The 25,490-nt window shown below is 42.4% G+C and overlaps 1 protein-coding gene across 4 annotated transcripts in view; it reads right to left on the bottom strand.

Moving 5' to 3' along the window:
* Positions 1-17,519: 17,519 nt before the first annotated feature.
* Positions 17,520-25,490, bottom strand: part of EZH1 (enhancer of zeste 1 polycomb repressive complex 2 subunit) — a 98,818-nt gene continuing 90,847 nt past the window's right edge. For 3 of the 4 annotated variants that reach the window (XM_056547753.1, XM_056547755.1, XM_056547754.1), the window contains exons 22-24: positions 23,141-23,221; positions 21,861-21,945; positions 17,520-20,163 (exon numbers count right to left, since the gene is read on the bottom strand). In XM_056547753.1, coding sequence (XP_056403728.1) covers positions 20,103-20,163; positions 21,861-21,945; positions 23,141-23,221 — 227 coding nt within the window. In that variant the 3' untranslated portion in view covers positions 17,520-20,102. The remainder of the gene's footprint in view (positions 20,164-21,860; positions 21,946-23,140; positions 23,222-25,490) is intronic. The other variant, XM_056547756.1, reaches the window with a different exon arrangement.

The raw sequence follows: 25,490 nt of genomic DNA, 5'->3' as shown, positions 1-25,490 counted from the left end.
GACATATGGGATGAGGTGGCATGAAGCAGCGAATTTGTGGAGGTTTCCTTTCTATAAATATCTGTAGCGATGTATCCATCTGATTGTCGGTGCATCTGGATATCCAAAAAGTTGGCAGTAGTTGAACTGTAAGTATATGTTAACTTAAGGTTAATGTTATTATTATTGAGAATTTTCATGAAATTCTGTAATGCCTCAACAGTGCCTTGCCAGATAAATAGCACGTCATCTATGTAACGCAGCCAGCACTGCACATGGTTGCTGCCCTGTGCCCCACCGCATGACAAAACCTCCCTCTCCCAAAAACCAAGGAAGAGGTTGGCATACGATGGGGCACAGGCAGCACCCATGGCAGTGCCGCGCGTCTGTAAATAAAAACTATTTTTAAAAATAAAGAAATTATGTGTTAACACAAATTCAAGCAACTGTATAATAAGTAAACCCATATCTCTAGAGATATTACTGGATTCAAGGTAGAACTTTACAGCATGCAATCCATCAGAATGTGCAATGCATGTATACAGTGATTCCACATCTGCTGTGACTATGAGCATATCTGTTTCCACAAAAATCCCATCAATCCTCCCGAGTACGTCCATCGTGTCTCTGACATACGATGGGAGATTCTCAACCATCAGTTTTAGATAAATATCAATAAATTTGCAAGTAAGATCACATATACCTTCAATTCCTGACACGATGGGACGACCAGGAGGATCGAGGGGATTCTTGTGGACCTAAACCGATGGTTGAGAATCTCCCATCGTATGTCAGAGACACGATGGACGTACTCGGGAGGATTGATGGGATTTTTGTGGAAACAGATATGCTCATAGTCACAGCAGATGTGGAATCACTGTATACATGCATTGCACATTCTGATGGATTGCATGCTGTAAAGTTCTACCTTGAATCCAGTAATATCTCTAGAGATATGGGTTTACTTATTATACAGTTGCTTGAATTTGTGTTAACACATAATTTCTTTATTTTTAAAAATAGTTTTTATTTACAGACGCGCGGCACTGCCATGGGTGCTGCCTGTGCCCCATCGTATGCCAACCTCTTCCTTGGTTTTTGGGAGAGGGAGGTTTTGTCATGCGGTGGGGCACAGGGCAGCAACCATGTGCAGTGCTGGCTGCGTTACATAGATGACGTGCTATTTATCTGGCAAGGCACTGTTGAGGCATTACAGGATTTCATGAAAATTCTCAATAATAATAACATTAACCTTAAGTTAACATATACTTACAGTTCAACTACTGCCAACTTTTTGGATATCCAGATGCACCGACAATCAGATGGATACATCGCTACAGATATTTATAGAAAGGAAACCTCCACAAATTCGCTGCTTCATGCCACCTCATCCCATATGTCATCTACGATCAGAGCAGTGCCCATAGGTCAGTATTTACGCCTAAGACGTACATGTTCAAGTCTGGAGAAATTTGAAGAACAGAGTAAAGAGTTAAATCAAAGGTTCATAGAAAGAGGATATAGCAAGAGATGCATTAAGAGAGCTTATAGGAGGGCAAGGCATACCCCTAGAGAAGAATTATTAGTAAAAAAAAAAAACAAATGTTGTGATCAGATGGGAGATGTTACCCGATTTATTACAACTTATAACTGTGAGTGGCAAACAATGCAACAAGCAATACAAAAACATATAGGGATCCTTAAAATGGACCCAGTGCTAGCCACAAAAATACCTGATAAAATCCCTATGACTGCACGCCACAGCCGTAATTTAAAAGACCTATTAGTTAAGAGTCATTATGTACCAAAGAACATTAATCCTTTTACAGAATCAATGCCAAGAGTTGGCTGCTATCCTTGTGGGGAATGCCTAGCTTGCTCCAATATTATCAGGACAAAAACATTTACTACATCCGGGAGTACAGGATAAGACAGTATATTTCGTGTACTAGCACACATGTTCTATATTATGCCACATGTGACTGTGACAAAATCTATATAGGTTTGACCTCTAGACAACTGTGCACCCAAGTCCGAGAACATGTGAGGGACATTACCTCTGCCAAGAACTGTGTTGATACTATGAGCTTAAAAACCCTACCAAGACACTTTAGGGAGAAACACGGATGTGACCCCTCTGGTTTAAAAGTAAGAGGGATCGAAAGAGTCCAAGGTGGTATGAGAGGGGGCAATTTGAAAAGAATTTTGGCCCAGAAGGAGTGTAGGTGGATTACAGTGTTGAATACAATGGTCCCCCACGGCTTAAATGAACAACTAAGCTTTTCATCCTACCTGTAAAATAAAATAAAATATACGAATACAAATATGTAGTACCAATCGAGTCTTAAATATCAATTTACTCTGGATATTTAATATCGTGATAGGAATTATTTACCATTTGTCTCCCCAATTTGTTTTTAACTTTCCATGTGTTGTTCACATGTTTTAAATTGTATTGTTGTATTTAGTTATAACTTTTATTTTCTTTGTATAAGATCTACTTTTGTACACATGGCATTATAAGGCACACTGTTACCCTATGATATGAGTCTCACATCTCAGTATGGAAGATACAAAGTATAGCAAGAAGTACGGACTATTTGAAGACCATTAAATGAACCATGGTAGCCAGACTGAGTTTATAAAAAAAGGAAAAGAATTGGACAATATGGTAGTGAAAGGAACTGTAGCGGGGTTTTGGATTTGTTTGGATTTTTCTCTAGAAGTGCCACATAGATGGCTGTATATGATATGTTAGCTGCTATGGTCTATTGTAGTTTTATCCAAATATACGGGTATAATTATATATTGTTGTGTCATCAATATAGATTTGGCATTTACTTTATAGATGTGGTTTTTTTTAAACACTTTTTTTTGTATCGGGATATTGGGTAATATCCTCTGTTCTTTTATATATTGGGAATTGTGTTACATTGTCAAATAAATATGCACTTTAATTATACTATTTAATGGGGATTTGCCAGTAATTAATACTGACATGATACACATGTATATTTGCACTGTATGCACAGCACTTTATTTATTCTTGTAATATGTTACATTATAGATATATATATATAATAATTTTTTCTTTTCACATATTATTTTGATATGCACCTTCTTTATATAGCACGATTCTTTTTACCATTGGGTTAATATTACACTGTTTTTTTTACTTCATATATGTCCTGACCTGTATACTATTGTAATGTCTGTCCCATGGATTCATGCAGATGTCTGCACTGAGTAGTTCGTACGGATGTGTTGGTTCAGTGCGCATGCGCAGCATGTCGATATCCGAGATACCGCCCTCCGACGCGACCGTGGCCGTAGTGCGCATGTCCGGAAGCTTACTGCTTTCGGACATGCGCATAGCGGTGTGGACACCGGAAGTGGGGCGGTTGTTTACATCCGGAAGACTGCTATCGCATGCGCCGAAAGAATCATCCACAGCTGTAATTAATTGTAAGTAATAGCGAGCACTATAAAGTTTGTGGTGCGGTGTTGTTCAGCAGTACCTCTTGATAAAGGGAAACCGAAATGTTCGTAGGGGTCTGGACTCTGCAGCTTAATATGGGTAAGCTTACTATATGCACTTTATCTTATCAGTCTCTGTGTCTCTGCAGTCTGCATGGATCCATAGATAAGCGCTTGTGCTACTATTATATTATCACACTATTATTGCGCAATATTATATCTTTGTATGTACATGCACATGTGAGTTGCAATCTATTTTAGCACTTGTTTGCACTAATTTATATTCTATTATACCCACAATTGTGGTTAGTGTATATTATAATACCGTATATAGAGCACTTTAGTAGTAATAATTGATATACAGTGCAGTTCTCTTAGAGACTGAGATATTATATTAATTACTTGTTACATCATATTACATGTTAGCCCATTGCAGCTGGCAGTAGCCCTAGTTTTTTGTACTGGAAGCTAACCTTAATCCCATTTTCAATCATTGGCGTCTGTTTACATGTCTTTTAAATTGTATTAATAAAATCATGATTTTAATTAAGGAGTTGTTTGAACTCGATTTTCTCTTTGTGTACAAGCTGCTAATAAGTACTGGAAGGATTAAGATTTTTTTTTAATGGAAGTAATTTACAAATGTGTTTAACATTCTGGCACCAGTTGATTAAAAAACTAAATTCCACTGGAGTACCCCTTTAAACAGTCGTAAGAGTGCATTCACACCGCATTCTTGCTGTCAGAAACTGATAGAAAAAAAAACACTATGCATTTAACAGATAAGCTAAAAAAAAAAGAAAGGGATACCATACAGCATAATGTATTTCCCACAGTGGACCGTAACATTGTTTTTTTTCTTCTTTTGGCGTATACAGTGATCCCTCAACTTGCAATAGCCTCAACATACAATGGCCTTTTCTGGATCATTGTAACTTGAAACCAGACTCCAGATTTGGCTGTCTGATAGCGCCCCCTACAGTACAGGGAGGTATTACATGTTCTGTACTCTTTACCTGTATTACTGAGGTGCATGCACTGACTGGTGTCTGGTAGCGCCCCCTACAGTACAGGGAGGTATTACATGTTCTGTACTCTTTACCTGTATTACTGAGGTGCATGCACTGACTGGTGTCTGGTAGCACCCCCTACGGTACAGGGAGGTATTACATGTTCTGTACTCTTTACCTGTATTACTGAAGTGCATGCACTGACTGGTGTCTGGTAGCGCCCCCTACAGTACAGGGAGGTATTACATGTTCTATACTCTTTACCTGTACCAGGGTTAGCTGCTCCTTTGGACACCAGGTGAGTGCGGCTCCATGTTACTTTTTTAGGACATTGTGTACTGTACAGGACCCTGAAGAAGCTCCTGTCCTCTCCATAGACAGCGATTACAGCTTCCAGCAGATCTGTATTACTTTTATATATAAGGATTTGCTTTATCTATATTAGTGATCTACTTATTTTTCTTTAATTCTCACTTTTTCCTATTTTTGGATGACATTTTGGTGGCTTCAGAACCTATTACCAGGTTTCCATAGAGTTCTGGTCTCAACATACAATGGTTTCAACATACAAGGGTCGTCCTGGAACCAATTAATATTGTAACTTGAGGGACCACTATACAGTAGCGTGGTTGACCACATTTTTTGCATAGAGCCAAATCAAAAACACACCTTAAAGGGGTGCTCCGATGGAAAACTTTATTTTTTATTTTTTATCAACTGGTGCCAGAAAGTTAAACAGATTTGTAAATTACTTTTATTAAATCATCTTAATGCTTCCAGTACTTATTAGCTGCTGAATACTAGAGGAAATTATTTTCTTTTTGGAACATCACGAGCACAGTGCTCTCTGCTGACAACTCTGTCCATTTTAGGAACTGTCCAGAGCAGCATACGTTTTGTTAAGGGGATTTTCTCCTACTCTGGACAGTTCTTAAAATGGACAGAGAGGTCAGCAGAGAGCACTGTGCTCGTGATGTCAGCAGAGAGCTCTGTGAAAGAATTTCCTCTGTAGTATTCAGCAGCTAATAAGTGCTGGAAGGATTAAGATTTTTTACATTTACAAATCTGTTTAACTTTCTGGCACCAGTTGATTTAAAAAAAGAAAAAGAAGAAAAAAAAAAAGTTTTTCACCGGAGTACCCCTTTAACAGATAGGCAGTGTGAATTCAGTCTTACCCTTACCTAGTCATCACTCCAGGTCTGTGCCGTTGATGGCCTATCCATAACGTCCCAGAAAATTTAGCCTGTGAAGTGGAAGGAGGTTATTTTGCAGCGGACGGCATAGAAAGTTTTTCTAGTTTTAACCCTCTACCACCCAGGACATCGCAGTGGCTGCTGCTCCCCCCCACACCGGATAGAAAACTTCATCAACAACAACAACAACAACACTGCCAGAACAAGGACAATACATTCAGTATGACACTTGTCAACTCCTATCTTATCTATTACAATAATATAGCTTTATACACACAGGAGAATGGGAAATGCCGCAGTATTGCAGATCTCACACTATAAACAAAGTATGCAAAAAAAACAAAAAAAAACAAAAAAATAAAAACTTTCTATATAGACGTATTACAGATTATTAGCTTTTGACCTGTTGATGTTTTTAGGGATGTTGTTCAGTTGTCACCCGATAATGATGGACGTGATATCAGAATTATTGGCGAGAGATTCTAATGCCCTGAAATAACAGGAAATCGCTGCATTCAAAAAACACCGTCTCTATGTATCACTTATTATTTTTATTTTTTACATTTTTTTTTTTATACATTTTTATTTATAAGTCCACAGGCTTATGGGTCTAGAGGGCAGGTCCTGTTCAGTGTCCTTCCAAAAGGTAGATGCACGTAATATTGCTGAAGGGGCAAAGAAACGACCAGCATGCGAAAATTATGATTCAAATAAATAAAAAATAAAAAAATTGGCGTACAGACGTGTTTTCGCGATGATTGCTCAGGTCTTCGTAGTACAAACGCTGCCATAAATATGCTAAAAAATTCTAAAGTGCAGGAATGTGAAAAAAAAAATTAAATAATAATAATAACCTTAAAATTTACCCCATTGACCTGACATCATCGACATTCTCGCACTTTTATTTTTTATTTTTAGTGTAAATAAAGGAGTATTCCGCCCAAAGACATCTTATGTCTGATAAGATGTCTGATCATGGGGGGCCCACCGCGATCTCCGTGCAGCACCGGCATTGGGTTGCTGCTCCAGTCTCGAAGACCTTTGCGTTTCCGGGACTAAAGACGTGACGTCACGCCCTCTCCATTCATGTCTATGGGAGGGGGCGTGACTAGTCACGCCCCCTCCCATAGACATGAATGGAGAGGGCGTGACGTCACGTCTTTAGTCCCGGAAATGCAAAAGGTTTTCGAGACAGGAGCAGTAACCCGGCACAGAATGCCGGTGCTGCACGGAGATCGCGGGCGGTCCCAGCGGTGGCCCCCCCCCCCCCCCCCCCCCCCATGATCAGACATCTTATCCCCTATGGTCGGAATACCATTTAAAGAAGTGCTTCGAATGCTTTTATTTAAACCAAATCGAAGCGAGGAAATCTTCCCAAAATGCGGCTATAACCCTTAATTATTAGTATTTAATCTTTTAAAAAAATAAGTCCGCTTGTAGATCGTTTCTATGCCACTTTGGCGCTATAACACGCATCTACCATTTTTTGGAAGGATCAATTTGGATTCTCCATTCTGTTGCTTCCCTAAAAAATTGCCATCAAGCTCATCAGCTCCTCCTGCTGACCACAAAGAGGACAACATGTTAAGGGCAACAGGTTCCCTTTCAATTATTATACTGAGATTTTTTTATTTTTTTTTATTAATTTCTGCTTTTGTTACTATGAAATCTGTCCTATTTCTGTATTGTCCCAAACGCTATTATACATGTATCGCGAAGACTAACTTGGGTTTAGTACATCAAGTGATTATCTTTATAAACCTATGCATAATAATGCAAATACTTACCGTACATCCTGAAGCAGCACAGGCATCTCATTGTAGTCTCCAAATTGTGTCGGCCATTTTCCTTTTTTTTTCCACCACTTGGTTTATTTTCACTAAAATTCAAGAAAAACTAGTGCTGGGGCGGTTTGACCAAAAATGTCTATCACGGTGTTTTTCAAACTTAAAGGGGTTATCCAGGAAAAAATTTTTTTTTATATATCAACTGGCTCCAGAAAGTTAAACAAATTTGTAAATGACTTCTCTAAAAAAGATCTTCACCCTTTCAGTACTTATGAGCTGCTAAAGTTGAGTTGTTCTTTTCTTTTATCTAAGTGCTCTCTGATGACACCTGCCTCAGGAACCGCCCAGTTTAGAAGCAAATCCCCATAGCAAACCTATTCTACTCTGTGCAGTTCCCGAGACAGACAGGGGTGTCAGCAGAGAGCACTGTTGCCAGACAGAAACAAACAACTCAACTTCAGCAGCTGATAATTATTGAAAGGATTAAGATTTTTTAATAGAAGTAATTTACAAATCTGTTTAACTTTCTGGAGCCAGTTGAGATTTATATATATATATAAAAAAGTTTTTTCCTGGCGGTTCCATGGTATTTGACGGTATTTTCCCCCCGCTCATTTCCCCCCTACCATCATACTCCACCCCCCCCAAATGAGATATCAGCCGCAGTGCGCTGGGGAACTAATCATATGACCCGCGGGCGCTGACCTGCTCCTCCCCCCACCGCAGCACTGTCCCCACATCAGGTGACTAGTCATGTTACCCACAGGCGCTGATCTCCTTTTCCTCCTATGAGCCGCGGCGCTGGAAATGAATGAGTTGTGAACCGCGGGCGCAGGACAGAGAACGGAAGCTGTCACCTCCCCCTGCAAGCGCTGAAAGCCAGTGGGCCCTTCTCCGTCCTGCAGCCGTGGCTCACAACTCATTCGTTTCCAGCGCCGCAGCTCACAGGAGGAAAAGGAGATCAGCGCCTGCGGGTAACCTGATTAGTCACCCGATGTGGGGACAGCGCTGCGGCTGATAGTTCATTCATTCGGTGGGGGGGAGGAAAAGCAGGACAGCCCCTCACGGGTCATATATGATTAGTTCCCAAGCGCTCTGTGGCTGATAACTCATTCATTCGTGGGGGGAGGGGCCAGACCGGTATTGCGGTATAGGGAAAAATTCATACCGTACAGGAAAAAACCCACCAGTATTCGGTATGAACCGGTATATCGCCCAGCATTAAGAGAAGCCATACAGCCCCGAATCACCATTACTTGCTCCTATCGTCTAATATGGCCGCCTGGTCAGTTTTGGAGGTTTTTCCCAAACAATGTCCAACCATGGCACTGTGGAGTCTGTATAAAGCAGTGGTTGAGCATGTATTGGCTGTATTAGGGAGCATTCACACCACGTTTTTGCAATTTGGCTGCTGCATCCGGTCATTTTGGGTCATTTTTGACTGTATCCAGTTATGTTGCTGGACTGACTGTGGTCTGACACGATTTTTTTAGTCCAGCGATAAAACTAACACGATTAAAAAATGAGCCGACCAGAGTCACTATCTGGCCCTGTCCAGCTCATTTAAAGGGGTACTCCAGTGGAAAACTTTTTTTTTTTCTTTTTTTTTTTTAAATCAACTGTTGCCAGAAAGTTAAAAAGATTTGTAAATTACTTCTATTAAAAAAAATCTTAATACTTCCAGTACTTATTAGCTGCTGAATACTACAGAGGAATTTATTTTCTTTTTCGAACACAGAGCTCTCTGCTGACATCACGATCACAGTGCTCTCTGCTGACATCTCTGTCCTTTTTAAAAACTGTCCAGAGTAGGAGAAAATCCCCATAGCAAACATATGCTGCTCTGGACAGTTCCTAAAATGGACAGAGATGTCAGAAGAGAGCACTGTGCTCGTGATGTCAGCAGAGAGCTCCGTGTTCCAAAAAGAAAATAACTTCTTAATTTCTTCTGTAGTATTCAGCAGCTAATAACTACTGGAAGGATTAAGATTTTTTTTAACAGAAGTAATTTACAAATCTGTTTAACTTTCTGGCACCAGTTGATTTAAAAAAAAAAAAAAAAAGTTTTCCACCAGAGTACCCCTTTAAAAACTGCCCGCTGCCTTATTGCCATTGGATCAGGCAGCCGAATTGCAAAAAACATGGTGCATCCCCATTACACAGCTGGACTTCTGCCCAATACCAGCACTGATCAGTGTTTCCCAACCAGGGTGTCTACAGCGCTTGTAAAATTACAACCCTCAGCATGTGGTCTCCCCCCCCCCCCCCCCCCCCCCCAATTCCCGGACAGGAGTGATGATTTGCCTTAATTTTAATTAGGTGGAAATACACGGAAATAAAATCCCTAAACAAACCTCAAGCATTTTAATAAACGTATTGAACAATGTAAAAAAATAAAATAAAAATTATAATAATGGAGAAGCCGTGTTAACCAGATTAGCCCTTGTGGTCCGTACGTTGCGCTGCTCGGTGCTCATGTTACTGATTTAATCTACTTTTTTTTTTTTTTTCAAAATGGAGAATACTACTCCCTCGCCATAGAATGCCATATGGTGACACAAATGCATATATTTACATGTATGTTACGAGATAAAGCTATGTATTTTTACAAACTCGTTCTGTTCAACAAGACCTGACGGAATAAAAGATGTATGATGGATACTTCTGGAGTACGTGTTTATTTTTAAGTGTCTTTCTACTAGTACAAAGTTTCTTATAGAGGTTTTTATATTATCGCTGTTGTCACAAATGAAAACCTTAAAGGGGTACTCCGCTGTTCAGCGTTTGGAACAAACTGTTCCGAACGCTGGAGCCAGCGCCGGGAGCTTGTGACGTCATAGCCCTGCCCCCTCATGACGTCATGCTCCGCCCCGCCCCCTCAATGCAAAGTCTATGAGAGGGGGCGTGACTGCCTTCACGCCCCCTCCCATAGACTTGTATTGAGGGGGCGTGACGGCACGAGGGGGCGGGGCCATGGCATCACAAGCTCCCGGCGCTGGCTCCAGAGTTCGGAACAGTTTGTTCCAAACGCTGAACAGCGGAGTACCCCTTTAAGGGTACGTTCACACGTACAGGATCCTGCGCAGATTTGATGCGCAGGATTTGTAACTGCAGATTAGAAGCTGTGCTCAGTCATTTTGTTTTGTATGGGTGCGGTCATTGGCAAAAACTCTTTGTATAGTGTAGATAACATTAAATGTATATTTTGAATATACATTGGTCAAAAGAATGTTTATTTTTGGATGAAAAAAATGCTTTATACTTATCACTAGGTCCCTTTACTGCTTAAAGGGGTTATCCAGGAATGAAAAAGAAAAAGAGCTTCTTTCTTTAAAAAAAATAAATAAATGCTCCCCGTCTGTTTCCAGGTTGGGTGCGGTTCTGCAGCTCAGTTCCATTGAAGTGAAAGGAGAAAAGTTGTAAAACCACACCCAACCTGGAGACAGACATAGAGCTGCTTTTCAAAGAAATTAGCTTTGTTTTTCTATCCCTGGATAACACCTTTAAGCAGGGCTCTGTGCAAGCTCCTGGCTTGTCAATCAGCCTGTTGTGTGAGCCTTGGGCGTGTCACAGTACAGCCAGTTATCTGAGGGAAAAAAGGGAGGAAGTTCCCACATGAGATGTGAGGGCAAGGAAGGTAACATTCCCTCCTCCTCATCAGTGAACTGCATGCTGTGTGAGTAAAATAAACCAAGGAAATTAGGAACCGTTGATGGATGAAAACCAGAAATAGTCCAGCTAAGAAAAATTTATCCTGCATCCAAAGGATAGGGTATAAGTGTCAGATCACAGGGGTTCAGACTGCTAGAACCCCCTGCAATCTCCTGCCTGTGTCGATCACCACATGAAGCTGTGATCAACACGCCCCCTACAGGTATCTCTATGGGAAGTAGAGATACCCAAGTACAGCACTTTGGCTCTCCCATTAAGATGAATAGAGGGTGTGTGCCAACCCCAGCTCAGTTCAGAAGGACCTGTGCAGAAGTAGAAAAAAAGGCCCAGAAAATGTGCCTTGTGCTTTACCCTAAGAGACCACAAAAGTCTCCCCACATAAAGTGGGGGTGAATGGAGAGTCTATAAAATGGCCGCTCTCACCTAGAGCGTGTTTCAAATACACATATAACCTCAATCAGAGGTACACTAGAGGAAACATATACTACGGTTTTATGTCCGGTCACAAAACTGGATACGGGTCAAAAATGAGCCGACCGGAGTCACCGTTTGACTCCGGTCGGCTCATTAAAGTGAATGGAGTTCAGCGCTGTGCAGCTGGGGTACGGGAGAGCCCGGTTTGCCCCTCCCCCAGCCAGATCCGGCATCCGTAGTGTAAAAACGACATGTGAATGCAGCCTAAGGCAAGAAAAGAGGACCTTCATGCAGGCGCTTAGGTGTCCAGAGGAATCTCACAACCAAGTCATGGAAGTGAATTAAAGTTGAAGTTTATTGGTTCAAAGCAGCAATAACGCGTTTCGGGGTGTACATAACCCTTCTTCAGATTGAACAGTGCAGAAGGAGAGCAGGTTCGCCAGGCAGGAGATCGCAGGGAGTCCCAGCAGTCGGACCCCCCACGATCTGACACTTATCCCTTATCCTTTGGGTAGAAAACGTCGACTCTTTATAAAGGGAATTACTGTATCAGTAACTTACCTTCAAGTTGGTTCTCATAAGTTTTTACCTGGTAACTTTCAGGCACATCTAGGCTTACAGATATGTAGAACACAAAGCATGGACTCTAGTTGTTCTGTACATGCAAAGAGGCACCACGTTTTATTATTATTATTATTATTATTTATACATTTTCATACATGGCTGCCACAAATATACATAACAATGCAATTCAGCCAACACAAACTGTATAAAAGACTTTTCAGACTTTTCACAATACTTCTTTGCAGCAGATAAAATTTCTTAAAATGTTCATAAAATTGGTTTAGATATAACATAACTTCGCATACAATGAGGATGACTTATAATCATGCATATTATACCTATATGGAATCTTCTATGCAAAATGGAAGATTAGAATTTTTTCTTATTTTTTTTTTTTAAACACATACTAGGTTTACAAATTCAAGAATCAGGACGAGAGTTGAGCGAATCTACAGTAAGATTTTCCAAACCCAAATATAATAGATCGGCCTTTGATTCATTAAAGGGGTACTCCGCCCCTAGACATCTTATCCCCTATCCAAAGGATAGGGGATAAGATGTCTGATCGCGGGGGCCCTGCTGCTGGGGACCCGTGCGATCTTCGTGCTGCACCCGGCCTTCGTTTAGAGCGTCGGGTTCAGCGCCGGAGGCTCGTGATATCATGGCCACGCCCCCTCAATGCAAGTCTATGGGAGGGGGCGTGACGGCTGTCACGCCCCCTCCCATAGACTTGCATTGAGAGGGCATGCCTCCCATAGACTTGCATTGAGAGGGCATGCCTCCCATAGACTTGAGAGGGCATGCCTCCCAGAGACTTGCATTGAGAGGGCATGCCTCCCATAGACTTGCATTGAGAGGGCATGGCTGTGACGTCACGAGCCTCCGCATCGCCAATCACCCGGCAAGGTGCGAAGTTCGCTCCATGCATCGGATGTCTGGGGTGCCGCAGCAGAGATCGTGGGGGTCCCCAGCGGCAGGACCCCCGTGATCAGACATCTTATCCCCTATCCAAAGATGTCTAGGGCGCAGTACCCCTTTAAGGCAGGGTTTCCACGGCAGAGTTTTAGGACAGAATTTCCGCCTGAGGTCCCGCGGACGGCGCAAGCACCGCAGTGCCGTTCCTATAGAAGGCAATGCATTTTTGAGCGGATCTTTCAGCAGATCTGTTCAGAAACACCTTGACGCCTATAGGGGCGGCAAAGGAGTCTGCACGGTCCTAGCGCCACCCGCGGGATCTTCGGCAGAGATTCCGCAGTGTGTGAACCCAGCCTTAGGGTAAGTAAACACTAAGAATTTCCACCCAAAATCCCATTGACAGCAATGGGAACTGCTGCAAAGTGTATTCTACCCAGAATATCCAAACGCAAATTCTTTGTGCGAACTGTAGATTCGCTCAACACTAACCAAGAACAAGACAAAAATATAAACTTCAACAGCAGGAGGTGCCGAGTATCTAAAGATACTGAGACCCTCTTTATTAGAGATTATTTATCTCCCTATTTCTATGAAATGTATTTACAATAACTATATGATGTACCACAATGTGTCACAATGGAAGTGGCCACAACTATTGCCAACCTTACACATCTGATTAGAGGACGACATCCCAGGACCTCCCATATGGTCAGGTTACGGAGAATCTGTCAGCTGTATTTGCCGCTAAGAGCTGCAGATGCTGCTAGTGTATAAAAGCCAAAGCCGATGATGGTTGCAGAAATTTTTCTGAACCAAGTGTCCAGGAGGCGGGACCAAGAAGCCCAATTGCCACAATCTGGCATGCCTCCTTGCTCGCCTTCACCTCCCAACCCCTCCTTAACTGACATACAGAGCTCTGTACATTAATTAAGTAGGGGCAGGGAGGTGTGCCAGACTGTGGCACTTGAGCAGTCTAGCTCCGCCTCCTTGCCACTAAGCTGAGAAATAGAAAAGTGATGAGTTTGTCAACCACTATCCGCTCCAGGAAAGGTACAGATTGCTCTTATACCCTATCTGTGGCCATAGCTCTTAGTAGTAAATACAGATGACGAAGAGCTGATAGTGGTTTCCAAACTCATCACTTTTCTATTTCTCAGCTTAGTGGCAAGGAGGCGGAGCTAGACACACCTTCCAGACTCTCCTTGATTGACATCCAGGGCTCTGTACATTAGTCAATGAGTGGCTGGAAGGTGAAGGCGAGCAAGGAGGCATGCCAGATTGTGGCACCTTAGGTGCATGGCCCCGCCTTCTTGACACTTGGCTCAGAAACTATTTCTGCAACCACCATCATCTCCAGAAAAGGTTCAGATTGCTTTTAAACTCCTTCTACAGCTCTTAGCAGTAAATACAGATGACAGATTCCAACCTTTAATCCTTCTTTGTAGGAAAATGTGAACGGCAAACTATTTGCATCCTCCCGAACAGGTAGGTGATACCTCTGAAGCGCAAAAAATACTTTCTACAAGTAAACCCTTCTATGCACGGAGGTAAGTGACAACAGGAGGTCCTATCTTTACATGCTGGTATTAGGTTTCTAAGATTGGGAATCCTCCCTCCAGAATAGAGCCCACTTATAGTGACAAGCTAACAATCACTCTGCCTACAAATGGCTGCCTCCACTGACATAAAATGAGAGATCATGACACATTTACAGTCAATTATTGCTTCATCAAACAATAACTTGGGGATTTTGTATTAGGAGATAGGTGACAGGTTACAAAGATTCACATAAGTTGGTTAACAGTCTTGGTGTCAGCGCAGTAGACGCTTGTTTTATGAACGGAGTAAAGCTGATGTTTGTGATCACAAATATCACAAAATATAGGTACAAGGCCAATAACAACAGAGCAATAGGTACAAGATGCAAAAGGATAATAGTAACGGCACGATATAAAACCTACCGGGCGTGATGCTAACATGCCTGTCATATAAGGACTCCGTATACAGCCCCAAAGTGTCTGGTAGATGCCTCTGCCCTTTGATCCATAGACATGAATGGAGGGGGCGTGGCGTGACGTCATTAGGGGTGTGGCCATGATGTCACGTCCCCGTCTCGAAGGCAGCGCCCGACACAGAATGCCAGGGGCTGCACCGATCATACCATCTTATTCCCTATCCTTTGGATACGGGATAACATGTATTAAGCCGGAATACCCCTTTAAAGGGGTACTCCAGTGGAAAACTTTTTTTTTTTTTTTTTTTTACATCAACTGGTGCCAGAAAGTTAATCAGATTTGTAAATTACTTCTACTAAAAAAAACTTCATCCTTCCAGTACTTATTAGCTGCTGAATACTACAGAGGAAATTCTTTTCTTTTTGGAACACAGAGCTCTCTGCTGACATCACGAGCACAGTGCTCTCTGCTGACACCTCTGTCCATTATAAGAACTGTCCAGAGTAGGAGAAAATCCGCATTGCAAACATATGCTGCTCTGGACAGTTCCTAAAATGGACAGAGGTGTCAGCAGAGAGCACTGTGCTCGTGATGTCAGCAGAGAGCACTGTGTTCTAAAAAGAAAAGAATTTCCTCTGTAGTATTCAATAGCTAATAAGTACTGGAAGGATGAAGATTTTTTAATAGACATAATTTACAAATCTGGATAACTTTCTGGCACCAGTTGATTTAAAAAAAATAAATAAAATAAAGTTTTCCACTGGAGTACCCCTTTAAATACCTTATAGAAGACAGTCACTATGTGCTACTGAGTTTCTATGTTTACAACAAACCATTGTTAAACATAACATGTAACATAACTATACAGTAACACAATATACGTAAAGTCTGTATTAAAGGAGTTCTCCAACTGAAATCTTTTATCCCCCGCTGTGCCCGGGCTGTAAAACTATACATAATAAACTTTCACTTACCTGCCTACGATGCCCCGTTGTTCCGATATCGCCGCCCGTGCTCCAGGCCCTGTCAGCTTCCTCTTCCTGTGGGTCGGTGACTTCACTCTGCGCTCAGCCTATCAGCGGCTGCGACGGGACATTGCTGCGGCCACTGATAGGCTGAGCGCAGAGTGAAGTCGCCGACCCGCAGAAAGTGGAAGAGACCGGGACCGGAAAACGGGACGGCGATATCGGAACCACGGGGGATCGTAGGCAGGTAAGTGAAAGTTTATTATGTATAGTTTTACAGCCCGGGCACAGCGGGGGTTAAAAGTTTTAGCTTAGAGAACTCATTTAAGGCATGAAAACCAACGTTGTCTACATCACATAGGTAAATGCTTGTCTGTACAGTCACAGTAAGATTTATTCTCTGCAGTTCCTAAGTATATGCGGCATGCAAGGAGTGCAAGAGCGTCGCCATTATAATATCCATGCTGCCACTTCCTGTAGGAGTTTATAAGCGCAAGTTGAGCGTTATTTTACAGTTTATATATTTCTGAAAACATTCAATAGATTTGCAATGCCACTGATCCTTAGTGAATAACCAGCATAATAACCCAAAATTCTGGAGACCAGCCTGCTGGTTCAATGTTTGCATAGAGTTTAGGGCTTGTTCCCACTGCTGTTGTGCTCGTCGTCCCAGTCAGTCAGTCTGCTAAAGCGACGGGAGCTAAAAGGGGTACTCCCCTGGAAATTTTTTTTTTTTAATCAACTGGTGCCAGAAAGATAAAAAGATCTGTAAATTACTTCTATTGAAAAAATCTTAATCCTTCCAGGACTTATCAGCTGCTGTATGCTCCACAGGAAGTTATTTTCTTTTTGAATTTCCTTTCTGTCTGACCACAGTCCTCTCTGCTGACACCTCTCTCCATTTTAGGAACTGTCCAGAGCAGGAGAGGTTTGCTATGGAGATTTACTCCTACTCTGGACAGTTCCTAAAATGAACAGAGAGGTCAGCAGAGAGCACTGTGGTCAGGCAGAAAGGAAATTCAAAAAGAAAAGAACTTCCTGTTGAGCAAATAGAAGCTGATAAGTACTAGAAGGATTAAGATTTTTAAATAGAAGTCATCTACAAATCTGTTTACCTTTCTGGCACCAGTTGATTTAAAAAAAATAAAAAAATACCCCTTTAAAGCAAACTCTGTGCCGACATGGAGTCAGGAAACGATGCTAAGAGATTACAGCTCTGAATGCCAAGAGAGAACAGGCTCTATACACACACTTAAAGGGATATTCCAGGATTTTTTTTCATATATATCAATTGGCTCCAGAAAGTTAAACTGATTTGTAAATTACTTATATTAAAAAAATCTTACTCATTCCAGTAGTTATCAGCTGCTGAAGTTGAGTTGTTCTTTTCTGTCTGATCACAGTGCTCTCTGCTGACACCTCTGCTTGTCTCAGGAACTGTCCAGAGTAGGAGCAAATTCCCATAGCAAACCTCTCCTGCTCTGGACAGTTCCTATTACAAGCAGGGGTGTCAGCAGAGAGCACTGTTGTCAGAAAGAAAACAACAACTCAACTTCAGCATCTGATAACTACTGGAAGGATCAAGATTTTTTTAATAGAAGTAATTTACAAATCTGTTTAACTTTCCAGAGCAGATAATATATATATATATATATAAATAAATTCTTGGAATACCCCTTTCATAATCAATATCCATATATAAACTGTAAAATGTTTTGCAATGGTAAGAGGCACCAATGTTTATAATGCAATTACAAGCCGCATGATGCGCGTGCGTTCGTGTTTATATAGTATATTGTAATAGTACATTAAATCCTGTATTTAGAATATCTGCATGAACTGTAACTGTGTCCATAATGAATCATTGTAATATTTAAGGAAATGTTATCCAGTTATTTTATTTTTTTAAACTTATCCACTATCAACAGGATAGGAAACAATTGTCTGTGAAGGGGGGGGGGGATCAGGACCCCCTGTGATCAATCTCCTAAAGGGTGCCTGAATCTCCCCGACCCCTATTTTCTTAGGCAAACTAGTCTCAGCAGTGACAGCCTGATCGGCCAATCACAGACTGAGGCCGATCGGCCAATCACAGACTGAGGCCGATCGGCCAATCACAGACTGAGGCCGATCGGCCAATCACAGACTGAGGCCGATCGGCCAATCACAGACTGAGGCCGATCGGCCAATCACAGACAGAAGATGGGGGCAGCAGCGGTCTAATCCACCCCAAGCGCTCAGACACTTATTCCCCTATCCTGTGGATAAGGGGATACATTTTTAAATAACTGGATAACCCCCTTATATCTCTTCCTGGTGATGTCACATATAATTTTCAATTTACAACAGGGATAACATCTATAAATATAACTGTAGAAATAATATCTGTACAATTGACATTAATACACATAAAACCCATACAGAATATAGAAGTGAGTGTACATAACCACATAAAGAGTGCAAAGAAAAAGGAGTATCCACCCTGTAAGATAGCATTTCCCAACCAGGGTGCCCCCAGCTGTTGCAAAACTACCAAAACTACAACTCCCAGCATGCCTGGACAGCCGAAGGCTGTCCAGGCATGCTGGGAGTTGAAGTTTTGCAACAGCTGGAGGCACCCTGGTTGGTAAAAACACTAACCTAACCTGTGAAAGGGCATAAGTTGTCAAGTGATATAACCCCTTTAACATCCTGCTGCATCGCCATCACACTCTGTAATGGGGTTAACCTTAAAGGGGTAATCCACTCCCCAGCGTTCGGAACATTTAGTTCCGAATGCTGGTGTGGGCTTCGGGGGTTGCCACGCCCTTCCCATAGACTTGCATTGAGGGGGTGGGATGTCACGAAGGGCGGAGTGTGAAGTCACGAAGGGGGCGTGGTGACACTTGAAGCCCGCACCAGCATTCGGAACATTTAGTGGAGTGGAGTACCCCTTTAAATTTGCTTATCTTTTATGTGGAGGAAGCAGATTTCGATTATGTAGCACAATAAACTACAGAAACAGTGATAAGTGCTACATTGACATCAAAGGTTCCTGGAAAATAATAGGAAGCATATTGGTACGGCCCATAGAATGGATGGTTCCACTTTGTGCTTTTTGACAGGTCCATTTTCCAGGGACAAAAAAAAAAAGACATACTCATGTTCCCTGATCCCCTTGCTGACGTCATTCTGATGGTACCTGTCACGGTTGTTAGTGCTTCTTTGGTTCAGTGTCTACACATGGATATGCCTGCTTAGCCAATCACATCATGAGCGGTCACTTTCTTGTGCCAAGACTGATACTAGGAAGTGCTGATAGCCGGGACCACGTTGGCAGCAGAGGGATCAGGGCAAGTGAGTATTAAGTTTTGTTTCATTTTTTTATACATAAAATTATGTATCTGAAGACAGTCCCTGGAATATTACTTCACTTTGGAAACTGAAACACAGATTCATTTTGTAGAGTTTGTGCTTTAGATTGTACGTGACCAACGACAAGCCATACATTAAAGGAGTACTCCGCTGCAGGAACACTTATCCCCTAATCAAAGGATAGGGGATAAGTGTCTTATCGCGATCTAATGCACAGTACCCTGGCTCTCCCCAAAAAAACAGGAAATTTCGACTCCCGCACAAAGCGGTGGCCGACATGCCTCCTCCATGTATCTCTATGGGAGAGCCACAGATACGGCGTTCAGGTATCTCCGGCTCTCCCGTAGAAATACATGGAGGAGAGCGTCGGCCGCTGCTTGGGTCGGGGGTTGACCTGCTCTCTTCCTGGGGAGAAGTCAGGGTGTCATGAATGAGATTGCACCGCACCCCGTTCCCTGCTTCGCGATCAGACACTTATCCCCTATCCTTTAGATAAGGGGATTAGTATTCCTACACTGGAGTACTCCTTTAAACACAAAAGGTAAATGAGCATCTAAGAAATGTTCAGACCAATCACTATTGCCCATAGACACAGCTAGGATAGGAGACTGATCATCATGTCGGTAACGTCACATACACCGGGATCGCCTCGAGACCTGCACCTAATGTATGCCAGTGTGGTGAAACCCTTCCGTCTTACCAATACATTCACAAAAAGGAGAAATATTTCACAATAAAGTGTCAGTCAGGACAAGCAGACAAGTTCAGGTTATTCCCCCGGACTGTTACAATGTCCAATGACGAGGCTGGGAAGGCATCAGATGATGTCCGTCTCTCTTTCTATTCCCACATATTTCAAAGCATCTGCCAGGCTGTATCTGCAAAACAGAAGAGTAAAAGGTGTTTGAGCTAAATATTTGCACATCAGTATATAAAGTGCCAGGATGACGCCCCCTCAACGAAAGTCTATGGGAAGGGGGCGTGACCGCGGTCACGCCCCCTTCCCATAGACTTTCGTTGAGGGGGTCGGGCGTGACGTCACGAGGGGGCGGCCTCGAACACGGAAGCCCGCACACAGCGTTTGGGGTAATAAACTTCCGGACGCTGCGAGCAGAGCTCCGGAAGGCAGGGCAGTGGAGAACCCCTTTAACTCCCCCCCCCCCCCCCCCCCTTCGATTCCTTTAGAAACCTGAACTGAGTTACGGTTGCGCTCCCGTATCCCAGCCGGACCCGACCCCCATCTCAATCACATGTGAATAAGCAGAGTGGAGTCAGATAGTGACTCCGGTCGGCTCATTTTTGCCCCGTATAGTTTTCTCTCTGGACTGAAAACCATACCACGGTTTTCAGTCCGGTCAGAAAAATGGATACGGTGAAAAAAAAATGAGCCGACCGGAGTCACCATCTTACTTGGCTCCTTCACATGGATGAGATATGGATTGGGATACCGGAGCACCCGGTTTTCATACTCCCCAGCCGGATCCGGTCACCGTAACTACAAAACGTTATGTGAATGCAGCCTTATTCCATGCAGACATTATTACTGTGCTAGTAAAGATATGGCAACGTGTGGCAGTGATACAAAATGATATAAGTCATATAGTACCTATTCTCCATGTCTGTGATATGTGTCTGCCGGATTTAAGCAGATGTCTCATACTTAAAAATTACAGAAAACACCTCAAGGGCATAAATTTTAGATCATGGGGGGGAGGGGTCCGACCGCTAACACCCCCCCCCCCCCCACAATCTCCTGTATGGAGCCATGACTCTCCCTGAGAGTGGCACATCACGACCCCTCCCATTGACTTGCATTGCGGGGGGCAGGGCGTGACGTCATGATACTCCGACCCCGTAGTCGTGATTCGGCAGACTCCGTGGCTGCAGCGCTGTGTGCAGCTCCCCAGCGGCGGGACCCCCACGATCAGACATCTTATCCCCTAAGATAAGATGTCTTAGGGCCGGAGTACCCCTTTAAGTTTTTCGAGAGCGAGGTGTGAGACTGTCACAAGCCTATACACATGCTGATGCTTTGCCCCATTACATCTTAATGCTTCATGTATAGGTCCATTTTAGATAGTGGAAGAAGGTCTCCCGGAAAGTGAGAGCAGTCAGCGGCGCTCTCCTCCCAGTATGGAAGGGTTGTAAATAATACCCGGCAAGGTACGGACTTGATAAAATTTTAAAAGTTAAAAAAGTTTAAAATAAATAAATTGTAAAATAAACTGTTATTTTATCAAGTCCGCACCCTGCCAGAAATTATTTACAACCCTTCCATACTGGGAGGAGAGCGCCACTGACTGCACTCACTTACCGGGAGACCACCTTCCACTATGTGAAATTACCTGCTGGACACGGGATGAGTGCAGGCTGCACTCCTCCATATACCACTCACTGTGGAATGAAGCGAGCTGTGGTGTTGTGCTCATAGCGCAACACATATAGGTGAGCACATTTATACCTATTTCTTACTCCATCTCCTTTAAGAAGGTTAATTACGCTTAGATGCGCATCGGTCTGTCTGTTTTTCTATTTTTCATATTAATGTATAAGTCCATGAAATGCCAATTCTCACCGATAGTTAAAGAATAATTCTTCTCCGGCCTGGATTGCACGTTTGGCAAATATTCCGATGCGGTGGTCTCCATTTACCATAACCACTGCAAGACATAACATACACGAGTTACACATTAGTAGTACAAACTTTTCACTATTTATAGTTAAATGGGCACTGTCAGATACAAAAACTTTTGATAGGTTGTAAAGAATGTATAACCAATAGGTTTTGCAATTGCTTTCATTAGAAAATTTTCAGTATTTCATACTAAAAAAAAAGCCAGTCAAACAACTACCCCCCCCCCCCACCCCCCCCCCCCCCCCCCACCCCCGGGATACAAACCAGTCCTGCTGTGTCCATGAGTCATCACCTATGTCATGGACACACTTCCTTGATTGACAGCTGTGAGTGCAGGGCTCACACCTGGAGGAAAAATCCTCCCACTGTCATCTTGTGTCCCGCTACTGTCAGTGAGGACAAGCTGGGAGTTGTAGTTTTGCTAATGCTAGGGGAGATGTGAGCAGACAGCATACTGAGGGAGGGGGCGGAGACATGCACAGTGAGGCCACACCCCCTCCCTTTGAGAGGAATTCAGACTAGTGAGCTAAATCAAAAGTGTAATAAAAAAATAAAATAATGTGCTAGACACAAAAATTAGATGTACTTAATTATATTAATATCAAAATAATTAAAATATTAAAATAAATACAATTATTATTTTACTTAAAATATTAATTAAGCTGATCGCTGGACAAACATAAGTGTACAATGACCTCCACTCCGCTGGAAATTTTTTTATTTTTTATCAACCAGTGCCAGAAAGTTAAAACAGATTTGTAAATGACTTCTATTAAAAAATCTTATTCCTTCCAGTACTTATCAGCTGCTGTTATGATCCACAGGAAGTTCTTTTCCTTTTGAATTTCCTTTCTGCCTGACCACAGTGCTCTCTGCTGACACCTCTGTCCATTTTAGGAACTATCCAGAGCAGGAGAGGTTTTCTATGGGGATTTGCCCCTACTCTGGACAGTTTCTAAAATGGACAGAGGTGTCAGCAGAGAGCACTGTGGTCAAACAGAATGGAAATTCAAAAAGAAAAGAACTTCCTGTGGATCATAACAGCAGCTGATAAGTACTGGAAGGATTAAGATTAAGACGTTATAATAGAAGTAATTTACAAATCTGTTTACCTTTCTGGCAACCGTTGATTTAAAAAAAAAAAAAAAAATGTTTTCCAGCGGAGAACCACTTAAAGCTGCTTCGTTCTGTTACGCTCACTATCCAGTGAAAATACTCACCTTTAGCATAACAATTAGGATTCACGGAGTGGTTTGCAAATCGGATTTTGTTTCCTTTTCTTGTGGCGTCCACAACAAAATCTGTCCAGAGAAAAAGACAAAGTAAAAAAAAGATTATGGAGAAATTCATCATTGGTTTTACCTTTTATTTTTATTTATTTATTTTTTGGTGCTAAATGGGCGAATTGCACAAAAAATTTGCAACTCTTACATCTACATTTTTTTTAATGAAGAAGTCAAACGAGCTTTCACTTATACATTGGCAGCCGCTTTGTCAATTGAGACAATTAAAAATGTTGCGTAGTCTCACTCCAGCCCAGACTACACTTCGAAACTTACTTAGATCTAAGCTATTTATGAATAACATGCAACTTATTGATAATTGTGGGGAAAGTACACGACATAAGCATAGGAAAACGGCGAGAAAAATAACTTCATTTACTTCCCCATTGTGGTGCAGTAAACACAAAAGAGCCTCACGTGCCAAATTAGTGTTTTAAAGGGGTACTCCACTGGAAAATATTTTCTTTTAAATCAACTGGCGCTAAGAAAGGTAGACAGATTTGTAAATTACTTCTATTAAAAAATCAATCCTTCCAGTACTTAGCTGCTGTATGATCCACAGGAATTTCTTCTCTTTTTGAATTTCCTTTCTGTCTGACCACAGTGCTCTCTGCTGACACCTCTGTTCATGTCAGGAACTGTCCAGAGCAGGAGCAAATCCCCATAGCAAACCTCTCCTGCTCTGGACAGTTCCTGACACGGACAGAGGTGTCAGCAGAGAGCACTGTGGTCAGACAGAAAGGAAATTCAAAAGGACAAGAACTTCCTGTGGATCATACAGCAGCTGATAAGTACTGGAAGGATTACAATTTTTAAATAGAAGTAATTTACTAATCTGGATAAGGAAAAGATAATAATGTGTAGCTCACTTATGATATAGAGAGAGTATAGTGCTTGAGGTTAAAGGTGATACCCCCACCCAAGGGGCCTAATCCAATATAGGAAATATATATATATATATATATATATATATATATAAAATATATAAAAAAACAGTCCTCTAAAGCACTAAGGGTATAGAAAAAGAAAATGAGTGAATAGAATGTGGATCCAATTATTTTAGTGAAAATAAAATAGTGTTTATTATGTAGAACAATATAATATACAGCCAATCACCTAGCAGGGCCCTGGCAGGTGAAAGGCAATAAAATTTTAAAATATTAATAAAAAATATAGCACAAAAATACAAAAGATAAATTAATATCCGCTGCAAAGATAAAAAGTCTCTTTTCAATGATCACAAGTCTCCTTGAGAAAAAATAGAAGCAAAATCCATCAATGCTGTATGCTAAAAATCACAAATATAGCGTGGATGCCGGGAGTGTCACAAGTATCATATAGTCTTGCAGAGACTCAATAGTAACACTTTATCAGGGGTAAATCAATTATAAGTCCTGCAACAGTGTTGTGGTCTTGGATACAGTAGCAAGTAAGCTGAATCGGTAAGTATAATTGTAGCGAATGTATCGCGGTGCACAGCACCACTCACCCTCCTCAACAGCCGCGATGGATGCAGTGCCTGTCTGTATTCCGGTCGGGGTGAGTGGCTCTCCGGGGGCTCAGAGAGTCCTGGGCTGGCACGGAGAGGCGTCTGGCCTAGCGGAGTAGTGTCCAGGAGTGGTGTCCAGGAGCTCTGCCGTCCGGGGCTGCGAATGAATAACCGACAACAGGTGCGTGTCCCAATGATGCGCTAGCAGTGCGCGCGTAATGGTGGTCCCGATACCGCAGGCATCCAGCAGTTGCAAGTTGGTAATTGAGCGCATAGGTTCTTTAAAGTGATATACACCTAATGTCTTTGTGCTTTAGACAAGGTCAGAGTCAGAGTAAAGCACAAAGACATTAGGTGTATATCACTTTAAAGAACCTATCCGCTCAATTACCAACTTGCAACTGCTGGATGCCTGCGGTATCGGGACCACCATTACGCGCGCACTGCTAGCGCATCATTGGGACACGCACCTGTTGTCGGTTATTCATTCGCAGCCCCGGACGGCAGAGCTCCTGGACACCACTCCTGGACACTACTCCGCTAGGCCAGACGCCTCTCCGTGCCAGCCCAGGACTCTCTGAGCCCCCGGAGAGCCACTCACCCCGACCGGAATACAGACAGGCACTGCATCCATCGCGGCTGTTGAGGAGGGTGAGTGGTGCTGTGCACCGCGATACATTCGCTACAATTATACTTACCGATTCAGCTTACTTGCTACTGTATCCAAGACCACAACACTGTTGCAGGACTTATAATTGATTTACCCCTGATAAAGTGTTACTATTGAGTCTCTGCAAG

The sequence above is a fragment of the Hyla sarda genome, chromosome 12 (assembly GCF_029499605.1).
Source record: "Hyla sarda isolate aHylSar1 chromosome 12, aHylSar1.hap1, whole genome shotgun sequence".
NCBI classification, from domain to species: domain Eukaryota; kingdom Metazoa; phylum Chordata; class Amphibia; order Anura; family Hylidae; genus Hyla; species Hyla sarda.
Note: the sequence above shows the minus strand (reverse complement) of the source record. Positions and strands in the feature narration are given on the sequence as shown.